The sequence below is a fragment of the Podarcis muralis genome, chromosome 2, assembly GCF_964188315.1.
Source record: "Podarcis muralis chromosome 2, rPodMur119.hap1.1, whole genome shotgun sequence".
Taxonomy (NCBI): Eukaryota; Metazoa; Chordata; class Lepidosauria; order Squamata; family Lacertidae; genus Podarcis; species Podarcis muralis.
In genome coordinates this window covers 108,824,476-108,845,086 of record NC_135656.1, presented here as the reverse complement: position 1 = coordinate 108,845,086, position 20,611 = coordinate 108,824,476, and the positions used below count along the sequence as shown (strand labels likewise).

Sequence of the window (20,611 nt, the reverse complement as noted above, 5' to 3'; positions counted from 1 at the left end):
GACTATGCTGAGATGGCCAAAATGACTGGAAAAATCAGGACGATAAAAACTTGAATAAGGATTGGGGAAAATCTGTAATATATTTGACAGAGCACTGCAGTTAAAAACATTGGCAGGATTGAAATAACACTTGTAATGTGAAAATGACTATAGGAGAAAATAGAGTTTTATGGATAAATGGAGGATAACATGATATACAGTGAAAATGGTTATTAGTGGACTTCGCAAATAGGGAGGATGGAAGTCCGAGAATTCGGAGAATTCTATATTTTTTGATCTTATTTTTTTCTGTGAATGTAAAACCAAATTGTAAAACCAATACAAATTATTATTTTTTAAAAGACAGGGAGCCCCCAGTAGGGGGAGCCAGAGCCCAGGACAGGCAGAGTTTGATGCCCATCTTCTTCCCTGCAGAATTCTGCAAGGGCAGCACTGAGACTTAAGGAGGATAAGGAAGCAGATAGGCCATGCCAGGAAGGCAGGCCAGTGGGAGCTACCGTATTTTTCACTCTATTGGACGCACCGGACCATAGGACGCACCGGACCATAGGAGGGGGAGAATAGGGGGGCATTTTATTGTTCTCCCCCTCAAAAACAAGGTGCGTTCAAGGTGCGTTCAAGAGCAGGTCGGGGAACAGCGCAAAGGCTGCATGCAACCTTGCAGCTGCTCCCCGAGCTTGTGGGGCTGGCAGTGGGGGGAAGCGCTGCTTTCCCCCACCGCCAGCCTCAAAGATCCCTGAAGCCTTTGGAGTGCAGCTGCACTCCAAAGGCTTGAGGCTTCAGGGGCATCCTTTGTAGCCTCCGTAGGGCGGCAGGGTGCCTTCTCCCCGCCGCCCTGCGGAGGGTTTGCACAGCCATCCCGAAGCTGGAACAGCGAGACGGAGGGCTGCGCAGCGCCCTGTCTCGCTGTTTCGGCTTCGGGGACAGCAGGCTGCTTTCTGCAAGCCTTGGGAACCCGGCGGGAATTCCCGCCAGGCTCCGCAGGCTTGCGGAGAGCTGCCCGAAGCCCAGGGTGAACAGCGCCGCGCTCCCCGGCTTCAGGCTGCAGGCAGCTATCTGCAAGCCTGCAGAGCCCAGCGGGAGTTCCCGCCGGGGATCCGCAGGGTTGCGGATAGCTTCCTTAAGCCTGGAACGCGAGAGGGGTCGGTGTGCACCGACCCCTCTCGCTCTCCAGGCTTCAGCGAAAGCCTACATTCACCCCATAGGACGCACACACTTTTCCCCTTCATTTTTGGAGGGGGAAAAGTGAGTCCTATAGAGCGAAAAATACGGTACATGAAGGCAGACAGAGGTTGATGGGGGCAGGGCCCCATTCGCTCCAGTGGACCAGCCTCCATTGTCAAAATGCCACCATTTATGCCACCACTAATTTAGCCAGCTAGCCCTGGTGACCATCTAATGTTTATTTTATGGATTTTCCCCCTAAATTGATTTTTGAATTCTGAATTTATTGTTATTCACGTTTTATACTGTATTTTATGCTGTTTTTTGTTGCATCAAGTAAGTCTTTTAAATTTGTTGTTAGCCGCTCTGAGCCTGGTTTTCTGAATCAGGAAGGGTGGGGTATAAATAAAAAATTATTATTATTATTATGCACTTACGGTCTTCAAGCAGGTTATGGTTTCTACACATAAGCAAAATGCATTCCACAACTAGGTGCTGCTTATGTCATATATATATATGTAATGTTCTGATAATCTTAAATATAACTCTGGAAGCTTTGCTCGAGAAATGGATGTGTTTTAACATGAGGAGAGAAGGAAAACTGCAAGCACTCCCTTATTGAACCAAGATCTAGCTTCTGTGGTAACGTTTCTAGATCCACCTCCCTTACTTACTTCTTGTTGTGAGCCAATTCCTCTTGAAACTCATCCCATTCTCTCCACATGTGCACGCGCGCACACACACACACACACACACACACACACCCAACACCTCCTACACCTTTCTTAGCACTCCAGAGGCTCATCGCCTGGCACCAATTAGATGGTGGTTTGACTTAAGTCTCCCAGGATACCTTAAGAACCACCTGATTCCTTACGCCCTTGCCCGATCTTGACATCTTCAGAGGAGCCCCTTGTTAGTGGTACCCCACGGCTCAGACATTCATGGCTTGTATCCACCAAGAGCCATGTCTGTGTTCAATATTCTGTGGAATTTCCTTCCCAGTTGAGGACAGACTTGGGGAAGATTTTTTAAATTTTCATTTCAGCAGTCATTTTCCGTAAGGTTCCCCCCGTCCCCGATTTCCTGATTATATTTTAACTGGTTTTATTATTATATTGCATCCCTATTGTGCACTGTTTTATACAGTAAGATAAGGTACGCTAGTGACCAAAATTGTGCAAACCTTTTGGGAAAAGTGTATTTCTGAGGTTTGATGGCTCATAACACCACTTTTTTTCGGAGTAATACCATATATTGTGTATGGTATTGGAGTAATACCTTTTTTTTTCATTTATTTATTTATTTATTGGAGTAATACCATATATATGCAAAGATAATTTAATGAAGAATTTAATGCAATAAAGTTTGTTCCATTATCTGTATTCTATCAAAAGATATAGCCAAGTAACCAGAAAAAGGAAGCACAACTTGCTTAGGTTGATATGCAATAGCTTTCCTTCATTTGAATGTAGCCAATGAGGATGGGCCTTTAGAGAGCCAATCAGGTGTTATGAGCCATCAAACCTCAGAAATACACTTTTCCCAAAAGGTTTCCACAATTTTGGCCGCTAGTGTATATAAAATAAATAAATAAAATAGTGAGGTCATGACCAAGGTGAGATTTGAATCTGGGACATTTCTCCCACAAACACACACACATACCCTGCAACTTTTCTCCAATGTAAATAGGGATGCCTTCTTCTTGTTGCTGTTGTATTACTACTTATACCCCGTCCATCTGACTGGGTTCCTCCAGCCACTCTATAAAGGGCTGCCTTCGGATGGCTTGGGGGTCAGATAACTCTACACCCTCCAACATTTCTCCAATGAAAATAGGGACATCCTATGGAAAAGCGGGACATTCTGGGAGCAAATCGGAAACTGGGACAGCTTCTGTAAATCTGGGACTGTCCCTGGAAAACAGGGAGACTTGGCGGGTCTGCGGACACACGTGACAAAAGAACCTATGATGTTGTCTCTCTTATTCTCCTCCCCATTTATTTCGCCCTCTCTATCCCACCACAGTACCCACAAATCCCAGTGGTAATTGTTCTTGTCACTTGAACCTTGACTACAGATTTAGGCTCCACGCAGGTACTAGTAACCAAACAGGTTTATTAAGCAAGGTGATATACAGCTTTTTGGCAGTGCTCTTTATACAACCCTGCAGCAGATTCCTAGCTTAATGAAGATGGGGGAGAATCTGGAGGCTGGGCTGTATTTAAGGAAACAAAGCAGAGTTGATTCACTATGCCCAAATACAGCTAGGGATAGATAAGTCTGCCCACTAAGATAAGGCAGCGTTTCTGTTCACACGCAGATTTGGGATGTGCGAATTAGGCAGGCTCCAATTCAAATGCAAACCAAATTGAATTTCTCCTCCGATCTCTAAGTACAACACACCTTTGTGTAGCTCTTGGGTAGATGCAGTATTAAATTGCCAAATGAAAAACGGTGTGTTTTTAAAAGCGTATATTGTGCTGACTTTTTATACCTTGTTAATAATAAGAAATAGAGGTGATCTCAAGGAGAAAGAGGAGGTTGGAGGAATGAGACTCCCGACCAGCCTTCCTGTTTCATTTTCCTCATTCTCCAAAAAGGTGAGGACTGCTTGGCTATGCCTGCTTAATAAAATCTCTCTTCTGAGTCTGGGACTTCTGGGAGAGAAGGCTGGCTTGTCTGAGGAGGTTCAGGTATGGTTGGTTGGGCAGTGGAGGCTGACGCTTCTGGCAGAGATGGGGAGGAAAGGACTTCAGTTCCAGTGGGCTGGGGAGAGGCGGGGGATATTTGTAGGGCTGGCTGTGGAGAAGTAGGCAGATAAGATCTGCTGCCAGCTGGCTTGGGATCCTCCAGCAGTTTCTTCAGGTCAGGAAACCAAGAAAAGAAGTCATCTGGTGAGGGAGCCTCAGAATTTTCTGGCGTGCTAGAAAACGCTTTCAGCAAGGGCCCCAAGACTTTGGGCAGGTCGGTAAACAAAAAGGAATCCTCGTCGACTGGCTTCCCTTCTTCAGCTGCCTCCTCCTCTTCAGCGGCTCTCTTGGCAACCAGCCTAATGAAGTTAAGAGCATCGTCGTCACTTGACATCATTTCCTCTGCCTCTTCCTCTTCCAGCTCCTCAGCAGCTCTCTTGGCAATGAGACTGATAAAGTTAAGGGCATCATCGAGGTCAGTTGGGTCTACCTCTTCCAAAAAGTTGGTTTCCACTCGCCTGTTCTCCTTTGGGGACACTTCCACGTTACTTGCTCCCTCCTCGTTGGTGTCTTCTTTCATGGTGTCTTTTGGGGACTCGGTTGCGCCTACTTTGTCAAGTGAAACGGTCCCATCGTATTCCAGGGAGTCGTCACGGTCGGCCTCGTCATAATCCATTTTAGGCTCATTGGCATCAAGCTCGTTTTCATCCAGGGTCTCCTCCTCCTCAAGGGTACCGGCCACTGATGGATTAGCCACGCTGAGGGATACAGGAGCGCTTGTTGCAGCGGTGCTTCGAAGGCTCATACATGTCACACCTGGGAAGGGACCACAAAGGGGAGAGATTGTGAAACGGTGAGCCTATAAACTGAGACACCCATGCCACATGCCCAAGCCCAGTTTGTACATTACGCAGGTGTTTTAGGGACATATGAGGAAACACCATTAGCCAAAGAACAAGCAAGCAGTATACTCCCCAGAGATCTGCTCTGTACCACGTGATTTCTCTGAATATGCAGGTTCCTTTCCTCTTGCTTCATCTAAGGTGTTGCTCCTGTTGCTGCCTCAGGCAGCCGCCCACACACCAATGACTCCCAAGGGATTGAGAGTTTAAGTGCAGGCCTCACCCTACATCCTATGGAACACACATAGGACAGGTGACAATGTTTCCTTATCCATCTATCTTCCTATCAGCCCTATGATCAGGTGCTGTTCCCATTTAACTCCTAAACAAACTCCTGTGTTGCAATATAGACAAGCTGAACAAAATAACGCAACACGATGGCCAATAACAATGGCACTAAGCACTATTTATAAAGGTAAAGGGACCCCTGACCATTAGGTCCAGTCATGGTCGACTCTGGGGTTGCTGCGCTCATCTCGCTATATTGGCCGAGGGAGCCAACAGCTTCTGGGTCATGTGGCCAGCATGACTAAGCCGCTTCTGGCGAACCAGAGCAGCGCACGGAAACGTCGTTTACCTACCTGCCAGAGCGGTAACTATTTATCTACTTGCACTTTGACTTGCTTTCAAACTGCTAGGTTGGCAGGAGCTGGGACCGAGCAACAGGAGCTCACCCTGTCGCAGGGATTCGAACCACCAACCTTCCGATCGGCAAGCCCAAGCAGCACAGTGGTTTAACCCACAGCGCCACCCATGTCCCCAAAAAACACTATTTATAGACTAATACAAATGATCAGAAATTGCAACCAAAGTCTCTAAATCTTCTTCACCAGTCGTGGTGGAATAATTCAAAAGTTCGATAAATGCATAATCTGTCACCAAATATCGCCGGAACAGAGTTCCCGGATAACCAATCTGTTTCGTTCACTGCTTCATCAGCCAATCTTGATCAATTCTTCATCAGCCAGACTTGTAACTACAGTATCATATGACCACTGATCCAGAGCATATTTTCTACAGCGTTTATATTTACTTACATGTAAGATTGGCTTGTTAAGAAATTGAACTGTATACTTCTCATAGTAATTCTTACAAGTCTGGCTGATGAAGAATTGATCAAGACTGGCTGATGAAGCATTGAACGAAACAGATTGGTTATCCGGGAACTCTGTTCCGGCGATATTTGGTGACAGATTATGTATTTATCAAACTTTTGAATTATTCCAGTTGGTGAAGAAGATTTAGAGACTTTGGTTGCAATTTCTGATCATTTGTATTAGTCTATAAATAGTGTTTAGTGCCATTGTTATTGGCCATCGTGTTGTCTTATTTTGTTCAGTTCCTATTTAACTGGCTGGACCACATACCAAGTCAGGCCACTGGTCCATCTCAGGTGTTCTGATATGGGGCTTTTGTGGTCCTACCTGGAGATGCTAAGGGATGAAGCTGGGACCGTCTGCATGCAAAGCAGATGTTCTACACTGAGCTATAGTCCTTCCAAAACAAAACAGGCCTGCAAGTCTTACATGCCCGTTCAGTAAATCTATAGCAGAGCTGGATTTCAATTGTGCTGTCTCTAAGTTATACTGTGCATGAGTCTTTCTCATTGGCTGATTTCTACATCCAGGAAATATTTCAGGCTGTTTAGGAAAATAAACAGGGTTAAAAGGAACTTCCCAGTATGCTAAATCAAGTTGCCATTGGCATTGTTTCCTCTGAGTAACAGCACTGCATAATCCCAGTGAAGTGGCTCTTAAGTGTTTCGCAGGTAGAAAATCAACAGGTACAGTTGCACCTCCTTGCTGGGAAAGCTACATCTCCTCGATATCTGCCTAAAATGTGGATACTAAAGGCACAGGAGCGCTACTAGCAAAATCAGGCAGAAATTCAACCAGCTGAGAATTTCCCTATTACTCTCTCAGTGGTGAAGTTGAAGCTTAACCTGTTGGATTGGCCTGGCCCCAAGAGATTAAATGCACAGAAGCCCCTCCCAAAAATCAAGGTGACTTCTGACTTATCCTTAAATGGTAAATGAGTTATTTGTTCATTTAAATATTTCACGTACCACACTTTCCTAATAATACCACACCATATAAAACTACAGTACAATAATAACAAAATCATCAATAAATACTGGTTGGTAATACAAAAGCCCTGACTGAACAACACCATTTGTTGTTTATTAAAGCTTTTTTATTCGTAGCTTTATAACAAAAGACAAAACACACCCACCCACAAAACAGAACAAACCAAAATCCACAACTAAGAAATAGCAGTACTGTATAAACGAGCTTCTTTACATTAAGATAGGTCTGCCATATGTCCGGGTTCTCCCAGACACATATGGGATTTTCACTGAATTGGTAAAATGCCCGGGAAAACCCGGACGTATGACAAGTAGGGCAGTATACTTTTAAGAGCCATGTAAACAGAGGCAAGTATAATTTCTGCCAAACTTCTACTGTCAAGGAGTTACGCAGGGCAGCAGAGCTCGCCTTGGCAAAGACGCAGACCCCTCGTAAAGGCCAGCCAAACCTCTTATTTATTCAGGTCTTAATAGAAGGAAGCACAGCCGTCAATAATTTAATTGTATGTCTCAAAACGATCCAGCTCCACCCTGAAACCAATTAAATTGTTTGTCACCTTCAGCACACCTTTGCTGGAATGCAGAATTCATAGCTGAGGGATGAAAGCTGCTATTGCTTCCGATAGAAGGATTGGGGGGATCTGGAGTCCTCCATGTGGGCTTAGACTCCAACTCCCATCAGCCCTAGAGCCAGCATGGCCAATGGTTAGCGATGATTAGAGTTTACTTTATTTGTCCACTGAAAATTTTCAATTGTGTGTGTATATATATATATATATTTTAAGGGATGAGGCGGGTTAGAGAGCAACAGCACCGAGAGGTTCTCTGCTCATGAACTACAACATGCAAGAAAATAAGATGATTCAGAATGGGAGGCTTGCTTTATTATTATTTAAAGAAAACTCCCCATTTTTTTAATTCTTTAAAAAGATCATTTTGAAATACTTGTTGAATAAATTTATACCCCATCTTCCCTTGCAAAGGAGCCCAAGGCAGAAAACAGAGGGTAAAGGAACCTAAATCCTGCCTTGCATTATACAACCTTCTCATCCAAGCAAAAATTAGCATATATTGAACCAGGCTGCAAGGGTTTAGGGAGCATGTGAGAATCAAGTTGCCCCAGAGACCCCTCTGCAATAAGGATACAGTGGTGCCTCGCAAGACAAAATTAATCCGTTCCGCGAGTCTCTTCGTCTTGCGGTTTCTTCGTGTTGCGAAGCACAGCTATTAGCAGCTTAGCGGCTTAGCGGCTATTAACGGCTTAGCAGCTATTAGCGGCTTAGCGGCTATTAATGGCTTAGTGGCTTTAAGAAAAAGGAAACAAACTCGCAAGAACTCGCAAGACGTTTCGTCTTGCGAAGCAAGCCCATAGGGAAATTCGTCTTGCGGAACAACTCAAAAAACGGAAAACCCTTTCGTCTAGCGAGTTTTTCGTCTTGCGAGGCATTCGTCTTGCGGGGCACCACTGTAGATTGATCAGCCTGCTTCAAGTCTGTGTCTGCTTCATGCGTGTTTCTTCAAAAGTCTGCTCCAATCAATTCCCACTTTAATCTTAAATTTTAAAATCTCCACAAAAATCCATTTTTAAAGATGTAATCAAAATTGTATGTTGATACATATTTATTCCCAATACATGCCTTTTTAAACGTATTTTTATCCCGAACTACGCATTTTAATGCATTCACAAGGCATTGCTTGAGCTGAGAACTGAACTGCGATATTCAGAGAATGGCAGAATCCAAAGGATAAGTACATTCCTATCCGTGTGCGAGTTCCTGGAAGCGCAGGTCAAGTCGGTTTGCATCATAACACGAGGAAATCAAGTTTCTCAAGCCCCCTACCTTGAAATCACTCTCACGGAGTTCAAGCCGTACGTGCCTATTTCTCGCGAGGGTCAAGCTCTGACAACGGGAGTTCTGCAGCTCTGCAGAAGAAGCCAAAATTCCACACAGTGTGGAATGACCAGCACTCTGTGATGTCATCCGAAAACGTCCCCTCCAATCCCTGGGGCCATTTTGAACTTGAAAGTACAGTGGTGCCTCGCAAGACGAAAAGAATCCGTTCCGCGAGTCTCTTCGTCTTGCGGTTTTTTCGTCTTGCAAAGCAAGCCCATTAGCGGCTTAGCGGATTAGCGCTATTAGCGGCTTAGCGGATCAGCTGTTAAGCGGCTTAGCGGATCAGCTGATAAGCGGCTTAGCGATCAGCTGTTAAGCGGCTTAGCGGATCAGCTGTTAAGCGGCTTAGCTGATCAGCTGTTAAGCGGCTTAGCGGATCAGCTGATAAGCGGCTTAGAAGCTTGGGAAAGGGGGGGGGGGAACCCTGCAGGAACTCGCAAGACATTTTCGTCTTGCGAAGCAAGCCCATAGGAAATTCGTTTTGCGAAGCACCTCCAAAACGGAAAACCCTTTCGTCTAGCGGGTTTTCCGTCTTGTGAGGCATTCGTCTTGCGGGGCACCACTGTACCTAGATCACTTTGGAGAGAGTCTTTGTTCCAACCCCAGGCCTAGATGTGAATCAAAGGTTACTCTGCTTAAACTAAGCTTTGATGTGCATCCCCCTACCTTTCAACATTGGGCCCAGGATGCCTTAAGGACAGCCCTCCTTGGGCAAAAGATTCCTGCTTTGCAGGGGGTTGGACTAGATGACCCCCGTGGTCCCTTCCAATTCTACAATTCTAGGGCTAGGTCAATGCCTTTCCCACAAATGTCCTAAGGTGATGAGTTAGATCATCATTGGGGAACACAACTGCTGGTCTTCCATGGACCAGAAACACAACTCACGCCATAGCCCCAACTTTTTGAAACTCCTTCCCATGAGAAATCAGACAGCCGCCGTCCCTGCTAAGTTTCAGGCCTGGCTAGGTTAAACAGACTTTGTTTCAGGAGGCCTCTGCACTACGAACATTGTTCTAATGTTTTCAATTTTCTGATGTTTTAAATTTTGTATCTTTTATGGGGTTTTTTTTGGGGGGGGGGTTGTAAGGGATATAGCTTTCTTAAATAAATACACCAGTGGGCTGTTGGACTCTGCACATGCTTGGCAAACCCTCACTGTGATCAACTCCTGTCCGGAAACCTAGGTCCCCACTGTGGAAGGACGTGTGGATCCAGAATTGGCCTCTACAGTCACTTACAGACTCGCTGTTAAAACCGCATTTATGGAAGACAATCTTACTCGGCTACGAGTGATCACCAAAGAAGAAGACACTCTCTGCAACAAGGGTTGTCGCATTGTTGTCGTCGTTGTGTTCCTTTCTGAAGAAAATATTTTTTTTAAAAAAAAAGTATATTCCTTTGGGAGGGGGAATGATGAATAAGTGGATAAATTGGTGGAGATTTCTTCTTATGCTTTGAAAGGAAGCATTTTTTAACAAAAGCATGACGAGGAGATGCAAGGCTGAGCTAGTATTTGCTGGTAGGCATGCTTGTCATTTAAGGCGTAAGCAGCGTTCACCCTGCGGCTGTGATGTGAGCTTTCTTCTGATGTTGCAAATCAGCCAGAAATAATGCATCCCCATTGACTTCAAAGAAAAAGTTGCATATACATTCTTGGCTCTTTTAGCAAAGTTGGTTTTTTATTTGGCTGGTTTCTGTCTTAGTCTAGTTAGAAATTATAACCAGTCATTTTAGCATGTGATGGCTTAGCAAAGCAGGTTGATTTTTATATAAGGATTACGGGTTTTACCCAACGTTAGCCATACTCCAGGCTTGATTATTGTAACTCACTCTACGTGGGGCTGCCCTTGAGACTGACCCAGAAACTCCAGCGGGTGCAGAATGCCGCAGCAAGACTCCTTACGGGGTCCTCGCCACGTGATCACAGGTTTAAGGTGCTGGTTTTAACCTTTAAAGCCCTATATGGCCTAGGACCCTTGTACCTACAGGACCGCCTCGTACCTACGGGACTGCCTCCCCACGAAGGACCTTACGGTCTTCAAATAAAAACATCTTGGAGATCCCGGGCCACAAGAGGTTAGACTGGCCTCAACCAGAGCCTGGGCTTTTTCGGCCGTGGCCCCAATCTGGTGGAACGCTCTGCCACAAGAGACTAGGGCCCTGCGAGTCTTGACATCTTTCCGCAGGGCCTGCAAGACAGAGCTGTTCCACTAGGCCTTTGGCCAAGGCACAGTCTTGTTGTGATCCCAGAATGCTTCATATCAGAATTGCCACAACACAGAACTGTGGGAAGGATGGGTGAATGCCTTGCCAACCTGTCATCTCTCATCCAGGAGGACTGTCCCTCTCGCCCACATCACTGTTTCAATTCAAATTAAGGGCTCCTGATCATAACAGCAGCAGAAGAAACTGAACCGAGTTCAGTAAAACCATGGGCCGACGCTTACTTGGAATGCGTCAGAACTAGGGAGGCAGGAGCATTCCATTCTTCAGGAATCTTGATGTGAATGAACTTGATCTGCAACTCCCAGTCTAACGTGAACATTGGAGCACAGACACGATTTGGACTTTTCCCTTCTCTGTATTTTGCAGAACAGTTGTAGGCTTTTATAACTGTGTACACGCTGAGAAAATGCTTTCAAAAATACAGTGAAACCTTGGTTTTCAAACGTAATCCATTCCAGAAGACCGTTCGACTTCTGAAACATTTGAAAACCGAGGGTCGATGGGCAATCGTCAAAATCAATTGGGGGAAAAATGGAAAAACACGCAGTGGAAGCCGCTCTACAGTGGTACCTCGGGTTAAGTACTTAATTCGTTCTGGAGGTCCATTCTTAACCTGAAACTGTTCTTAACCTGAAGCACCACTTTAGCTAATGGGACCTCCCGCTGCTGCCGCGCCGCCGGAGCACAATTTCTGTTCTCATCCTGAAGCAAAGTTCTTAACCCGAGGTACTATTTCTGGGTTAGCGGAGTCTGTAACCTGAAGCGTATGTAACCTGAAGCGTATGTAACCCGAGGTACCACTGTACTTCCGAGGTGCGTTCGAAAATGGAAGCAATTATTTCCGGGTTTATGGCATTCAGGTTCCAAATCGTTCAGCTTCCGAGATGCTCAAAAACCGAGGTTCCACTGCAGATATTTAAAATTCAATTTTTCAGACAGACTGTAGATTAATGCAAAAAAGGAAAGGGGTCTGAATGGACTAATGAATGAACACATACCCAACTAACACAGACAGGAAACAGAATGATCCGTTGGATCCCTATTGCGTTATTGTGAGTTTCCCACAAGCATCTGGTTGGTCACCGTGAGGACAGGATCGTGGCCTGACCTAGCTCTTATCCTTGATCACAACATAGGCTGAATGCCAGCGTCTGAGCATCCCACAGTGTTGGCTGAATGGCAGCACCCATGTACCAAATTTGTAGTGCTCGTAAAGACCCATAGCGAATGGTTCTTGAAGGAGGATTTGATAGTGTTTGAACATGGGTTACTAACATCTTGGCAGGCATTAAACTCGTTAAATGTCTTCAGCTTGGCCGCTCTCTTTCAAACTCGCCAACTTCAAAGGGGTAATTATGGGTTAGAACTAGAGATGGATGATACCTTGGGCACACTCGAGAAGCAATCTAGTTTCACCAGTCTAACAAACTCGGCTAGTACTTCTCCTCCTTCTTGGGGATAGAAACTCTGTAGGCCCAGAGCCATGCATGATATGCCAACTCAGACACAGGTAGATATGGCCCCACAGCACTGGCCACATGATGCAACTTCTTTGCTGAAGCTAAGAAGGTTGGGGTTAGGACGGTGCCTGAGTAGGAGACCACTTGGGACCTCTTTATGCACCCTCCAACACTACTCTAACAAAAATCAGGATGCATGTCTTTAGGTGCGGCGCTCTCGTGGGAGCCAGCACCACCTCATCCCTATAATAATAATGTTATTATTTATACCCTGCCTAGCTGGCTGGGTTTCCGCAGCCACTCTGGGCAGCTCCCAGCAGAACAGTAAAAACACAATAAAACATCAGACATGAAAAACTTTCCTAAGCAGGGCTGCCTTCAGATGTCTTCTAAAAGTCAGATACAGTGGTACCTCAGGTTACATACACTTCAGGTTACACACTCCGCTAACCCAGAAATAGTGCTTCAGGTTAAGAACTTTGCTTCAGGATAAGAACAGAAATCGGGCTCCGGCGGCACAGCAGCAGCAGGAGGCCCCATTAGCTAAAGTGGTCTTCAGGTTAAGAACAGTTTCAGGTTAAGAACAGACCTCCGGAACAAATTAAGTACTTAACCTGAGGTACCACTGTAGTTGTTTATTTCCTTGACATCTGAAGGGAGCGGGTTCCACAAGGAGGGCGCCGCTACCGAAAAGGACATACCGGGATCAAATTAGAAGTTGGGATGGCTTCTGTAATTCCATGAATGTCCCGAGCAAATGGGGATGGTTTGAGGGTATGGGTGCCATGGAAGAAAGATATAAATAAGCAATGGCAACCATGTTGACTGGCTGATTTGACAACAGCAGACGGGAAGCAGACAACAGCCATGGAGGTTTGGCACCTGCACACGTCCTCCTTGGAAGAGATGCTTCCTGGTTGCTCAGCAGACTCTAGAAGGTCTGCCTGAGATCTTCTTCTGAATTCCACTCCCCCCGCCCCCCACATCAACCTCAGGGGGAACCTTTTCCACAGCACTTCCTAGAATTGTAGAGTTGGAAGGTACCACGAGGGTCATTTTGTCCAACTATATCCAACATTCTTTACAATTGGTATCAGCTCATCTCTAGATTCGGAGAAGTCTTGGGCAAGATGTACTAGGTGCGCCCATGTTAATATTGCTGTTTTTGCTTTTCTGCTCCCATTGGGAATAAGAGGCTGGTGCAGGGACGCGGACTTATAAAAAATATTGGGGGGGCCCGGGAAAGCTCATGAATAATAAATAAGCTCATGAATATGCAAATAAAGTGGCGCCGCCTCCTCGTGAGCGAATAGGGGAGAGCGTGCTGCGCCTATTAATCAGCTCCAAAGGAAATTGGGTGGAGCTTTTGCTCGGGAGGGAGGGCAGGAGGCATGCAGCCCGCCCCTCCCTGTGCATTTTGGGCTGGGGGAGGGGCGGCGATGGCGCTCTGCTGGAGGGGCGCCGGAGATTATTGGGGGGGCGGAGCCCCCCCAAACGAATTTTTGAGGGGGCTCGGGCCCCCTCAAGCCCCATGGAGTCGGCGCCTATGGGCTGGTGCTCAGTGTCCTCATTCTTGCCACTGCTTGCATGCGAGGAGCGGGCAGGTGAAGAGGCATTGAAGAGACTTCAGGAGTTGGTAGCAGGCCCTGTGCAGAGAAGTGGCCCTACCAAATGCCCAATAATACCGATGTTTGATGCGATCACTGTTTACAATTCTTACAAATGTAATTCTTACGACAACCTTCTAGGTTGGGTCGAGGGATGCTGTCCCAAGCTATCCAGTGAGCATCATAATTGAACTTGGATATTAACCTCCCCTCCCTCCCTGTCCAGACGGAAGCAGCAACCCCCTGAACAGATGCAGCGACTGGCCAAAGATCACACAGTGAGCCACATGGCCGAGTGGAGATTTGAACCCTGGTCTTCCAGGTCTGGTGCTCTAACCACTATACCACACAACTGCATGACCTAGATCAGGGGTAGCCAGCTCCCAAGAGACTGCGATCTACTCACAGTTAAAAACTGGCAGTGATCAACCCCCTTTTTGGGGGTTCGGGTCAAAGTTGTTGAGTTTTTTCAGGGAGGAGGTAAAATGTTGAGCTTTTTAAAGGGGAGCCACAGTTGTTCAGCTTCTTTGGGAGGAGCCAGTGATCTACCAGTGATCTACCGCAGACATTCAGTGATCTACTGGTAGATCACGATCTACCTGTTGGACATGCCTGACCTAGATGAAGTCAAGTACTTCTACCCCTCACTGATTTCCATCTAAAGGTTAATAAGCATGTTTCTCTCTCTCTCTCTCTCTCTCTCTCTCTCTCTCTCTCTCTCTCATTTACATTGTTAAAATCCTTTTTCACCCGTCTGGATGAGTTACGTAAATCTATTTTACACATTTGCTGCTTTAAAATAAAACATTTCTCTGACAAACAGGTATGCTGATTGCTTGCCCGGCCTCATGAAATAATGGCTACAATTCCTTCAGTCTCTCTCCAAACAGGGGGCCTAAGCTGTGGCTCTCAAAGATGCTGCTCCACAACAATTCCCCTTTACCCTTGACCATTGGGCCAGGCTGGCTGGAGATGATGGAAATTGGGAGTCCAAAAATATTTAGGGAGCACAGTTTAGACCATCCCCTTGCTCTAAATTTGCAGGCACTGGGGGAATGAAGAACAGTATCAGTGTTTGAGTGTACTCAGCATTCCCTCCAGCATCCTAACCTGCCGGGACACAAGACCATTTTTTCCTAACATAGTTCTTAAGCATTGTGGTGTCTAGTCATATATTTCAAACCAGCTACTAGGGTAACTCATAAACAGGCTCCATTTTTTTCCAGCCCAGTCAAAGTAAATCCTACTTCTTTCCAGAAGAGAAAGCCATTGCAGGGCCCGACTTTGGTAATATGGCACTCTGAGCGAGGACAACATTTGCATCTCTGCCCCCCCCCAAATATATTTCTTCTTTTCACAATAATTGCTTTGGGTACAGTTGCTTTTTATGGACATTCTCAGTAGATACCCACATAAATACAGTGGTACCTCGGGCTACAGATGCTTCAGGTTACAGACACTTCAGGTTACAGACTCCACTAACCCAGAAATAGTACCTTGAGTTAAGAACTTTGCTTCAGGATGAGAAGAGAAATCGCTCATGGCGGCGTGGGGCAGCAGGAGGGCCCATTAGCTAAAGTGGTACCTCAGGTTAAGAACCGTTTCAGGTTAAGAACGGACCTCCAGAACGAATTAAGTTCTTAACCTGAGGTACCACTGTATAGAATGATGATGATGATATACCCCCTCCGTTCAGTGCCTTGTATGGGGGAAATCTCTGCACTGCCCAAAATCCACCAGTGGCCATTGTTACGGTATTGTGGGGCTGGTGGCAGGAGGAACTGCGAAACTGCTCAACACTGTTTCCTTGTGACATTACTGGCTGTAGCACCATCTTTTGCGTGACTCAAAGGGCCTTTTTACCCCCATCCCACCCCCAACCTGGCTAGATCCCACATCATTCTCAGAAGCAAAACAGACCACAGGAACAGGCTTTGTTGCTGGGAGCTAAAAGCAGTCAGAAAGCAGCTCGACTTTCTCCCATAATCTGTTACAGCAAAACCAAGAAAGGGTCTTAAAGGTAAAGGGACCCCTGACCATTAGGTCCAGTCGTGGACGACTCTGGGGTTGTGGCGCTCATCTCGCTTTACTGGCCAAGGGAGCACGGAAACGCCATTTACCTTCCCGCCGGAGCGGTACCTATTTATCTACTTGCACTTTGACGTGCTTTCGAACTGCTAGGTTGGCAGGAGCAGGGACCGAGCAACAGGAGCTCACCCCGTCGCGGGGATTTGAACCGCCAACCTTCCGATCGGCAAGTCCTAGGCTCCGTGGTTTAACCCACAGCGCCACCCGGCAAGAAAGATGTCTTACGGCTCCTTAAAAGACTAACAACACGATCCTAACTGTGGAAATACTACTGAATCTCGGGTAAGTGGAGCTAGAATCGCAGCCCATTAGATTTCACAAGCTCCTACACACTGCAATGAATGTGCTAATGTTTAAGGAGCTACAAAACTTTTCATAGTCCTGTTTTATTATGCCCCGCCCCCCCTTGGGACCACCCTGTCAGTTACCTACCTTGAAGAAGAAGAACCGCTGCCAAGACGAAGGCAGATTTCACCCCCAGGGGCGTCCTGCCGGTACTGAGCTTCATCCTTTCTGTTTTGGCAAGTTCAGGGCCCCGCTTCATAAGTCACGACCGGCTCCTCGCAGAGAAAATTGCTCCAGACGTTCTCGAAAAGTGGGGGTGCCGCTTATATCCTTCCTAATGGGATGAAGGGCTGGGTTTCCCAGACTGCCAGGGCGTGGTGCGTTGCTATCACCTGCAAGGAAGCACCTTCCCTGGTGTTTCAACAGAGCAGACGCAATGTTTGGAGAGCATCCTCCTACCGGGAATTTGGCAAGAGGCGACAGGAATGACGAAAAGAGCCTGGCCAATGGAATTGTTTGGGAATGGAGTTATTGTGGAACAGCAGCATGCATTAGCAAGAACGTTAAGGAGAGCTCAGCCGTGTCGAGCCCAGCCCTGGTTGGTCCAGCATTCTGTTCTCCAGGTGGCCAACCTAATGCCCATCATAAATCCACAAGCAGAGGCGGATTTAGGGGAGCCCAACCAGTTTAGTCGGGACGCGGGTGGCGCTGTGGACTTGCTGATCAGAAGGTCGGCAGTTCTAATCCCCACGACGGGGTGAGCTCCCGTTGCTCAGTCCCTGCTCCTGCCAACCTAGCAGTTCGAAAGCACGTCAAAGTGCAAGTAGATAAATAGGTACCACTCCAGCGGGAAGGTAAACGGCGTTTCCATGCGCTGCTCTGGTTCGCCAGAAATGGCTTAGTCATGCTGGCCACATGACCCGGAAGCTGTACGCCGGCTCCCTCGGCCAATAAAGCGAGATGAGCGCTGCAACCCCAGAGTCGGTCACAACTGGACCTAACAGTCAGGGGTCCCTTTACCTTTCCTAACCAGTTTGGTCACTGGGGTGCCACAACTATGTCAGGAGTGCTCTGATGGTGTTTCCTGCTTGGCAGGGGGTTGGACTCGATGGCCCTTGTGGTCTATTCCAACTCTATGATTCTATGATTCTATGAACTATTATGTAGAATGGAAGACAAGAGGTGAGGGGGGGACCCAAATTTTGCTATCGCAGAGGGCACCACTGAAATTTGAGGGGGCCCCCCAAAAAAATCCACAAGTATGACCCGGGTGCAATAGCGTTCTCTCCACTTGTAGTTCTCAACAATTGGCTTTGAGAGGAATACTTGAGAGGGAGAACATAGGCATCATGGCTATTGGCCATCAATAGTTTTAGCCTTCATAAATTGGCTCAACGCTTCAATCTGCAGAACCTGAAATTCTGTGAGTAACTCACAATGTCTGTTCTGCATTTGGTCATGCCTTTTGTGCGGGAGCATCTGTACTTTGGAACTCCCTGCCTAGTGACATTCATTAGGAGGGTGCCATTTTTGTATTCTTTTAGACAGCAGCTGAAAAGCTATTTAGGGGGGCCCATCCGGACACAATATTTATGTGTTTTATTGTGTTTTGTTGTGCTATTTTTTTTAAAGCATGCTTTATTATAGCACGTCTTACAGCATTATTTTTGTTTTTAGATATTCTTAATGGTACCGAAATGTTTTACATAATTTTTAAAATTGCATTTGTACTGCAGTTGTGTTTGCTGCCCTGGGCTTCATTGGCAAGAAGGGCAAGATAGACATTTAATAAACAAACAAACGAAAACAGCCCTCTTTTAAAGCGGCAGTGAATTCCATAGCTTAACTATGGGTGTGGTCGTAATCCTGTTTACCGCGCACTCCCTGCATTCTCCTGGTGTGTACACCAAAATGGAAACGACTCTGACACTATTGAAGCTGTGCTGATGTGAACAGTGAGCAATGAAAACCTGTGAAACACAGTGGAGGGGCAGGACTTCACTGCCCCCTAAGGCAGCAATGTGAACACAGCTGTTGTGCTCTGCATGAACAAGTACTTTCTTTTGTCTATCTTGAATCTTCCAAAATTCAGCTTAATTGAATGACACTGAGTTCTGGAATTATGAGAGAAGCAGAAAACATTTTTCTCTTTCTACTTTTTCCACACCTTGCATACATTTAAACACCTCTGACATGTCTCCTCTTCCTCGCCTCTTCTGTATAAATTTTCCTCATAAACAAGCAACCGCTACACACCTTCCAAAATCCTGCCAGAAGTTACATCTCCCCTGCTCCTCCCCTTCTTCCCAAAGCTGAGACGGACACAGTGCAGCTCCTTTCATATTGAACTTTTAAACTGCAGAGCTGTGAATAATGTAAGGAGCTTTCATTCCCCACAGGTGGACAGGGACGCGGACTTATAAAAAATATTGGGGGGGCCCGGGAAAGCTCATGAATAATAAATAAGCTCATGAATATGCAAATAAAGTGGCGCCGCCTCCTCGTGAGTGAATAGGGGAGAGCGTGCTGCGCCTATTAATCAGCTCCAAAGGAAATTGGGTGGAGCTTTTGCTCGGGAGGGAGGGCAGGAGGCATGCAGCCCGCCCCTCCCTGTGCATTTTGGGCTGGGGGAGGGGCGGCGATGGCGCTCTGCTGGAGGGGTGCCGGAGATTATTGGGGGGGCGGAGCCCCCCCAAACGAATTTTTGAGGGGGCTCGGGCCCCCTCAAGCCCCATGGAGTCGGCGCCTATGCAGGTGGATGACTCTTCGATGACCAACCGTGATTTCCCATTGCCTCAGCCCAGAGGATATAGTTGCAGCCCCAGAGTTCCCAATTGGAAGTGTTGTCATACTCACGGTGGACAGGCAAATTTTAATTACTGGTGCTTTCCCTCCTCTGTGCAAGAAGGCATAAAGCAAGTGGCAGTATTGGAAAAAGTTTCACAAACCTAGTGTTGCCACACGTCCACAATTTCCTGGAGATATACAGAATACTGTTGTCGGCAACGGTGTCTGGGTGGAAATCACCATAATGTCTGGGAACGTGGCAGCATTTTTGAATGCTTCTTTGTTTTTATTTATGTTTGTGTTTTATTTATTTTTATTTTATCCATCTAACCTAGTTTGCCTGATCTAAGCCCAGTTTCACTAGGGAAGAAACAAAATGGCTGCCCAAAGCATCCTCCAGGCACTTGGTGCAGCTTGCACCCTCTAATATTACTAATTAGGTGGTGAGCCCTTAGGCAGAGCTGTGTCGTTTTAATCTGTATCAGGTACCTAGCTTGCTCGCAGGCCACTTAACAGACACAACTAGTTGTTGTGGTTGTTGTGGTAGTAGCAGCAGCAGCAGCAGCAGCAGCAAAGGGAAAATAGTGCTGAGCTAATCTTTCCATGCCAGCTTCTCTCACTTTCTCATTTTTGAAGTTATCACTTCACCATATTTCCACATTTGTTAGCTTTTGTTTGTTAGTTTGCTAGTCAACACAAATACCCACCAGCATTTTAGAACGTAAGAGCCGCGATGTATCAAGCCAAAGGCCCACCTAATCCAGCATTCTGCCCTCGCCGTGCCCAAAATATTTTCACCAATAACTAAGAAATGGTGCCTGCGTTTGCTCCCCACCCTCCTTCCTCCCAAACCCTTTTCCTTTTGTGTCCTGTGTTTTCGACTTGTAGGCCTGAGGGCAGGGACTTACAACAGTCGCTTGTAAGATGCTTTGGGAGAGCTGCATCACATCCCTCAGAGAAGTGCCAATTTCAAAGGATAGCCTGGATTTCAATTTGTGTATTGTTTTGAGAAATGCAAATTAAAGTAGGTTCACACACTGGCATCCGGGGCGGGGGGTGGAAATCTCCCTCATCCCTGGTAACCTAAGCTTCATTGGGTGCTAATATTTCTGCTCACAATGCATAATTTCATACACCTCTATCATGTTCTGCCTTGTTTACTTTTTTCCTGAACTAAAAAGCCAGCAACCTTTTGTCGTATGGGGGTTGCTCCAGTTCCTTGATCATTTTTGGCGCCCTCCCCCTTTTGGCAAAGCACTTTTCCAGCTCTTCCATATCTCTTCTGAGGTACAGAACTGCACACGGTGTTCCACAACTACCACAGCCACACCATGGCTTTGTATGCAAAAGGTATTCGGCTATGGCAGTTTTGTTTTCCATCCCTTCCCTCTTGTGGAATTTGCTTCATTTGCATCTGC

At 46.4% G+C, this 20,611-nt stretch overlaps 1 protein-coding gene across 1 annotated transcript; it reads right to left on the bottom strand.

Annotated features, from left to right (window-relative positions):
* Positions 1 to 3,255: 3,255 nt before the first annotated feature.
* LOC144327042 (uncharacterized) lies at positions 3,256 to 16,821 on the bottom strand. The gene is made up of 2 exons (XM_077925179.1): positions 16,554 to 16,821; positions 3,256 to 4,673 (listed from the first exon to the last, which is right to left on the bottom strand). Exons 1-2 carry the CDS (start codon positions 16,663 to 16,665, stop codon positions 3,793 to 3,795), a joined length of 993 nt encoding a protein of 330 aa, XP_077781305.1. The 5' UTR covers positions 16,666 to 16,821; the 3' UTR covers positions 3,256 to 3,792.
* Positions 16,822 to 20,611: the final 3,790 nt, after the last annotated feature.

What these genes read in the sequence shown, in the direction of transcription:
- LOC144327042 (XM_077925179.1), bottom strand. Translation starts at nt 16,665, where the DNA reads ATGAAGCGGGGCCCTGAACTTGCCAAAACAGAAAGGATGAAGCTCAGT. An exon ending in AGCGGTTCTTCTTCTTCAAG is followed by an intron (nt 4,674 to 16,553) that starts GTAGGTAACTGA and finishes GTCCCTTCCCAG; the next exon opens with GTGTGACATGTATGAGCCTT.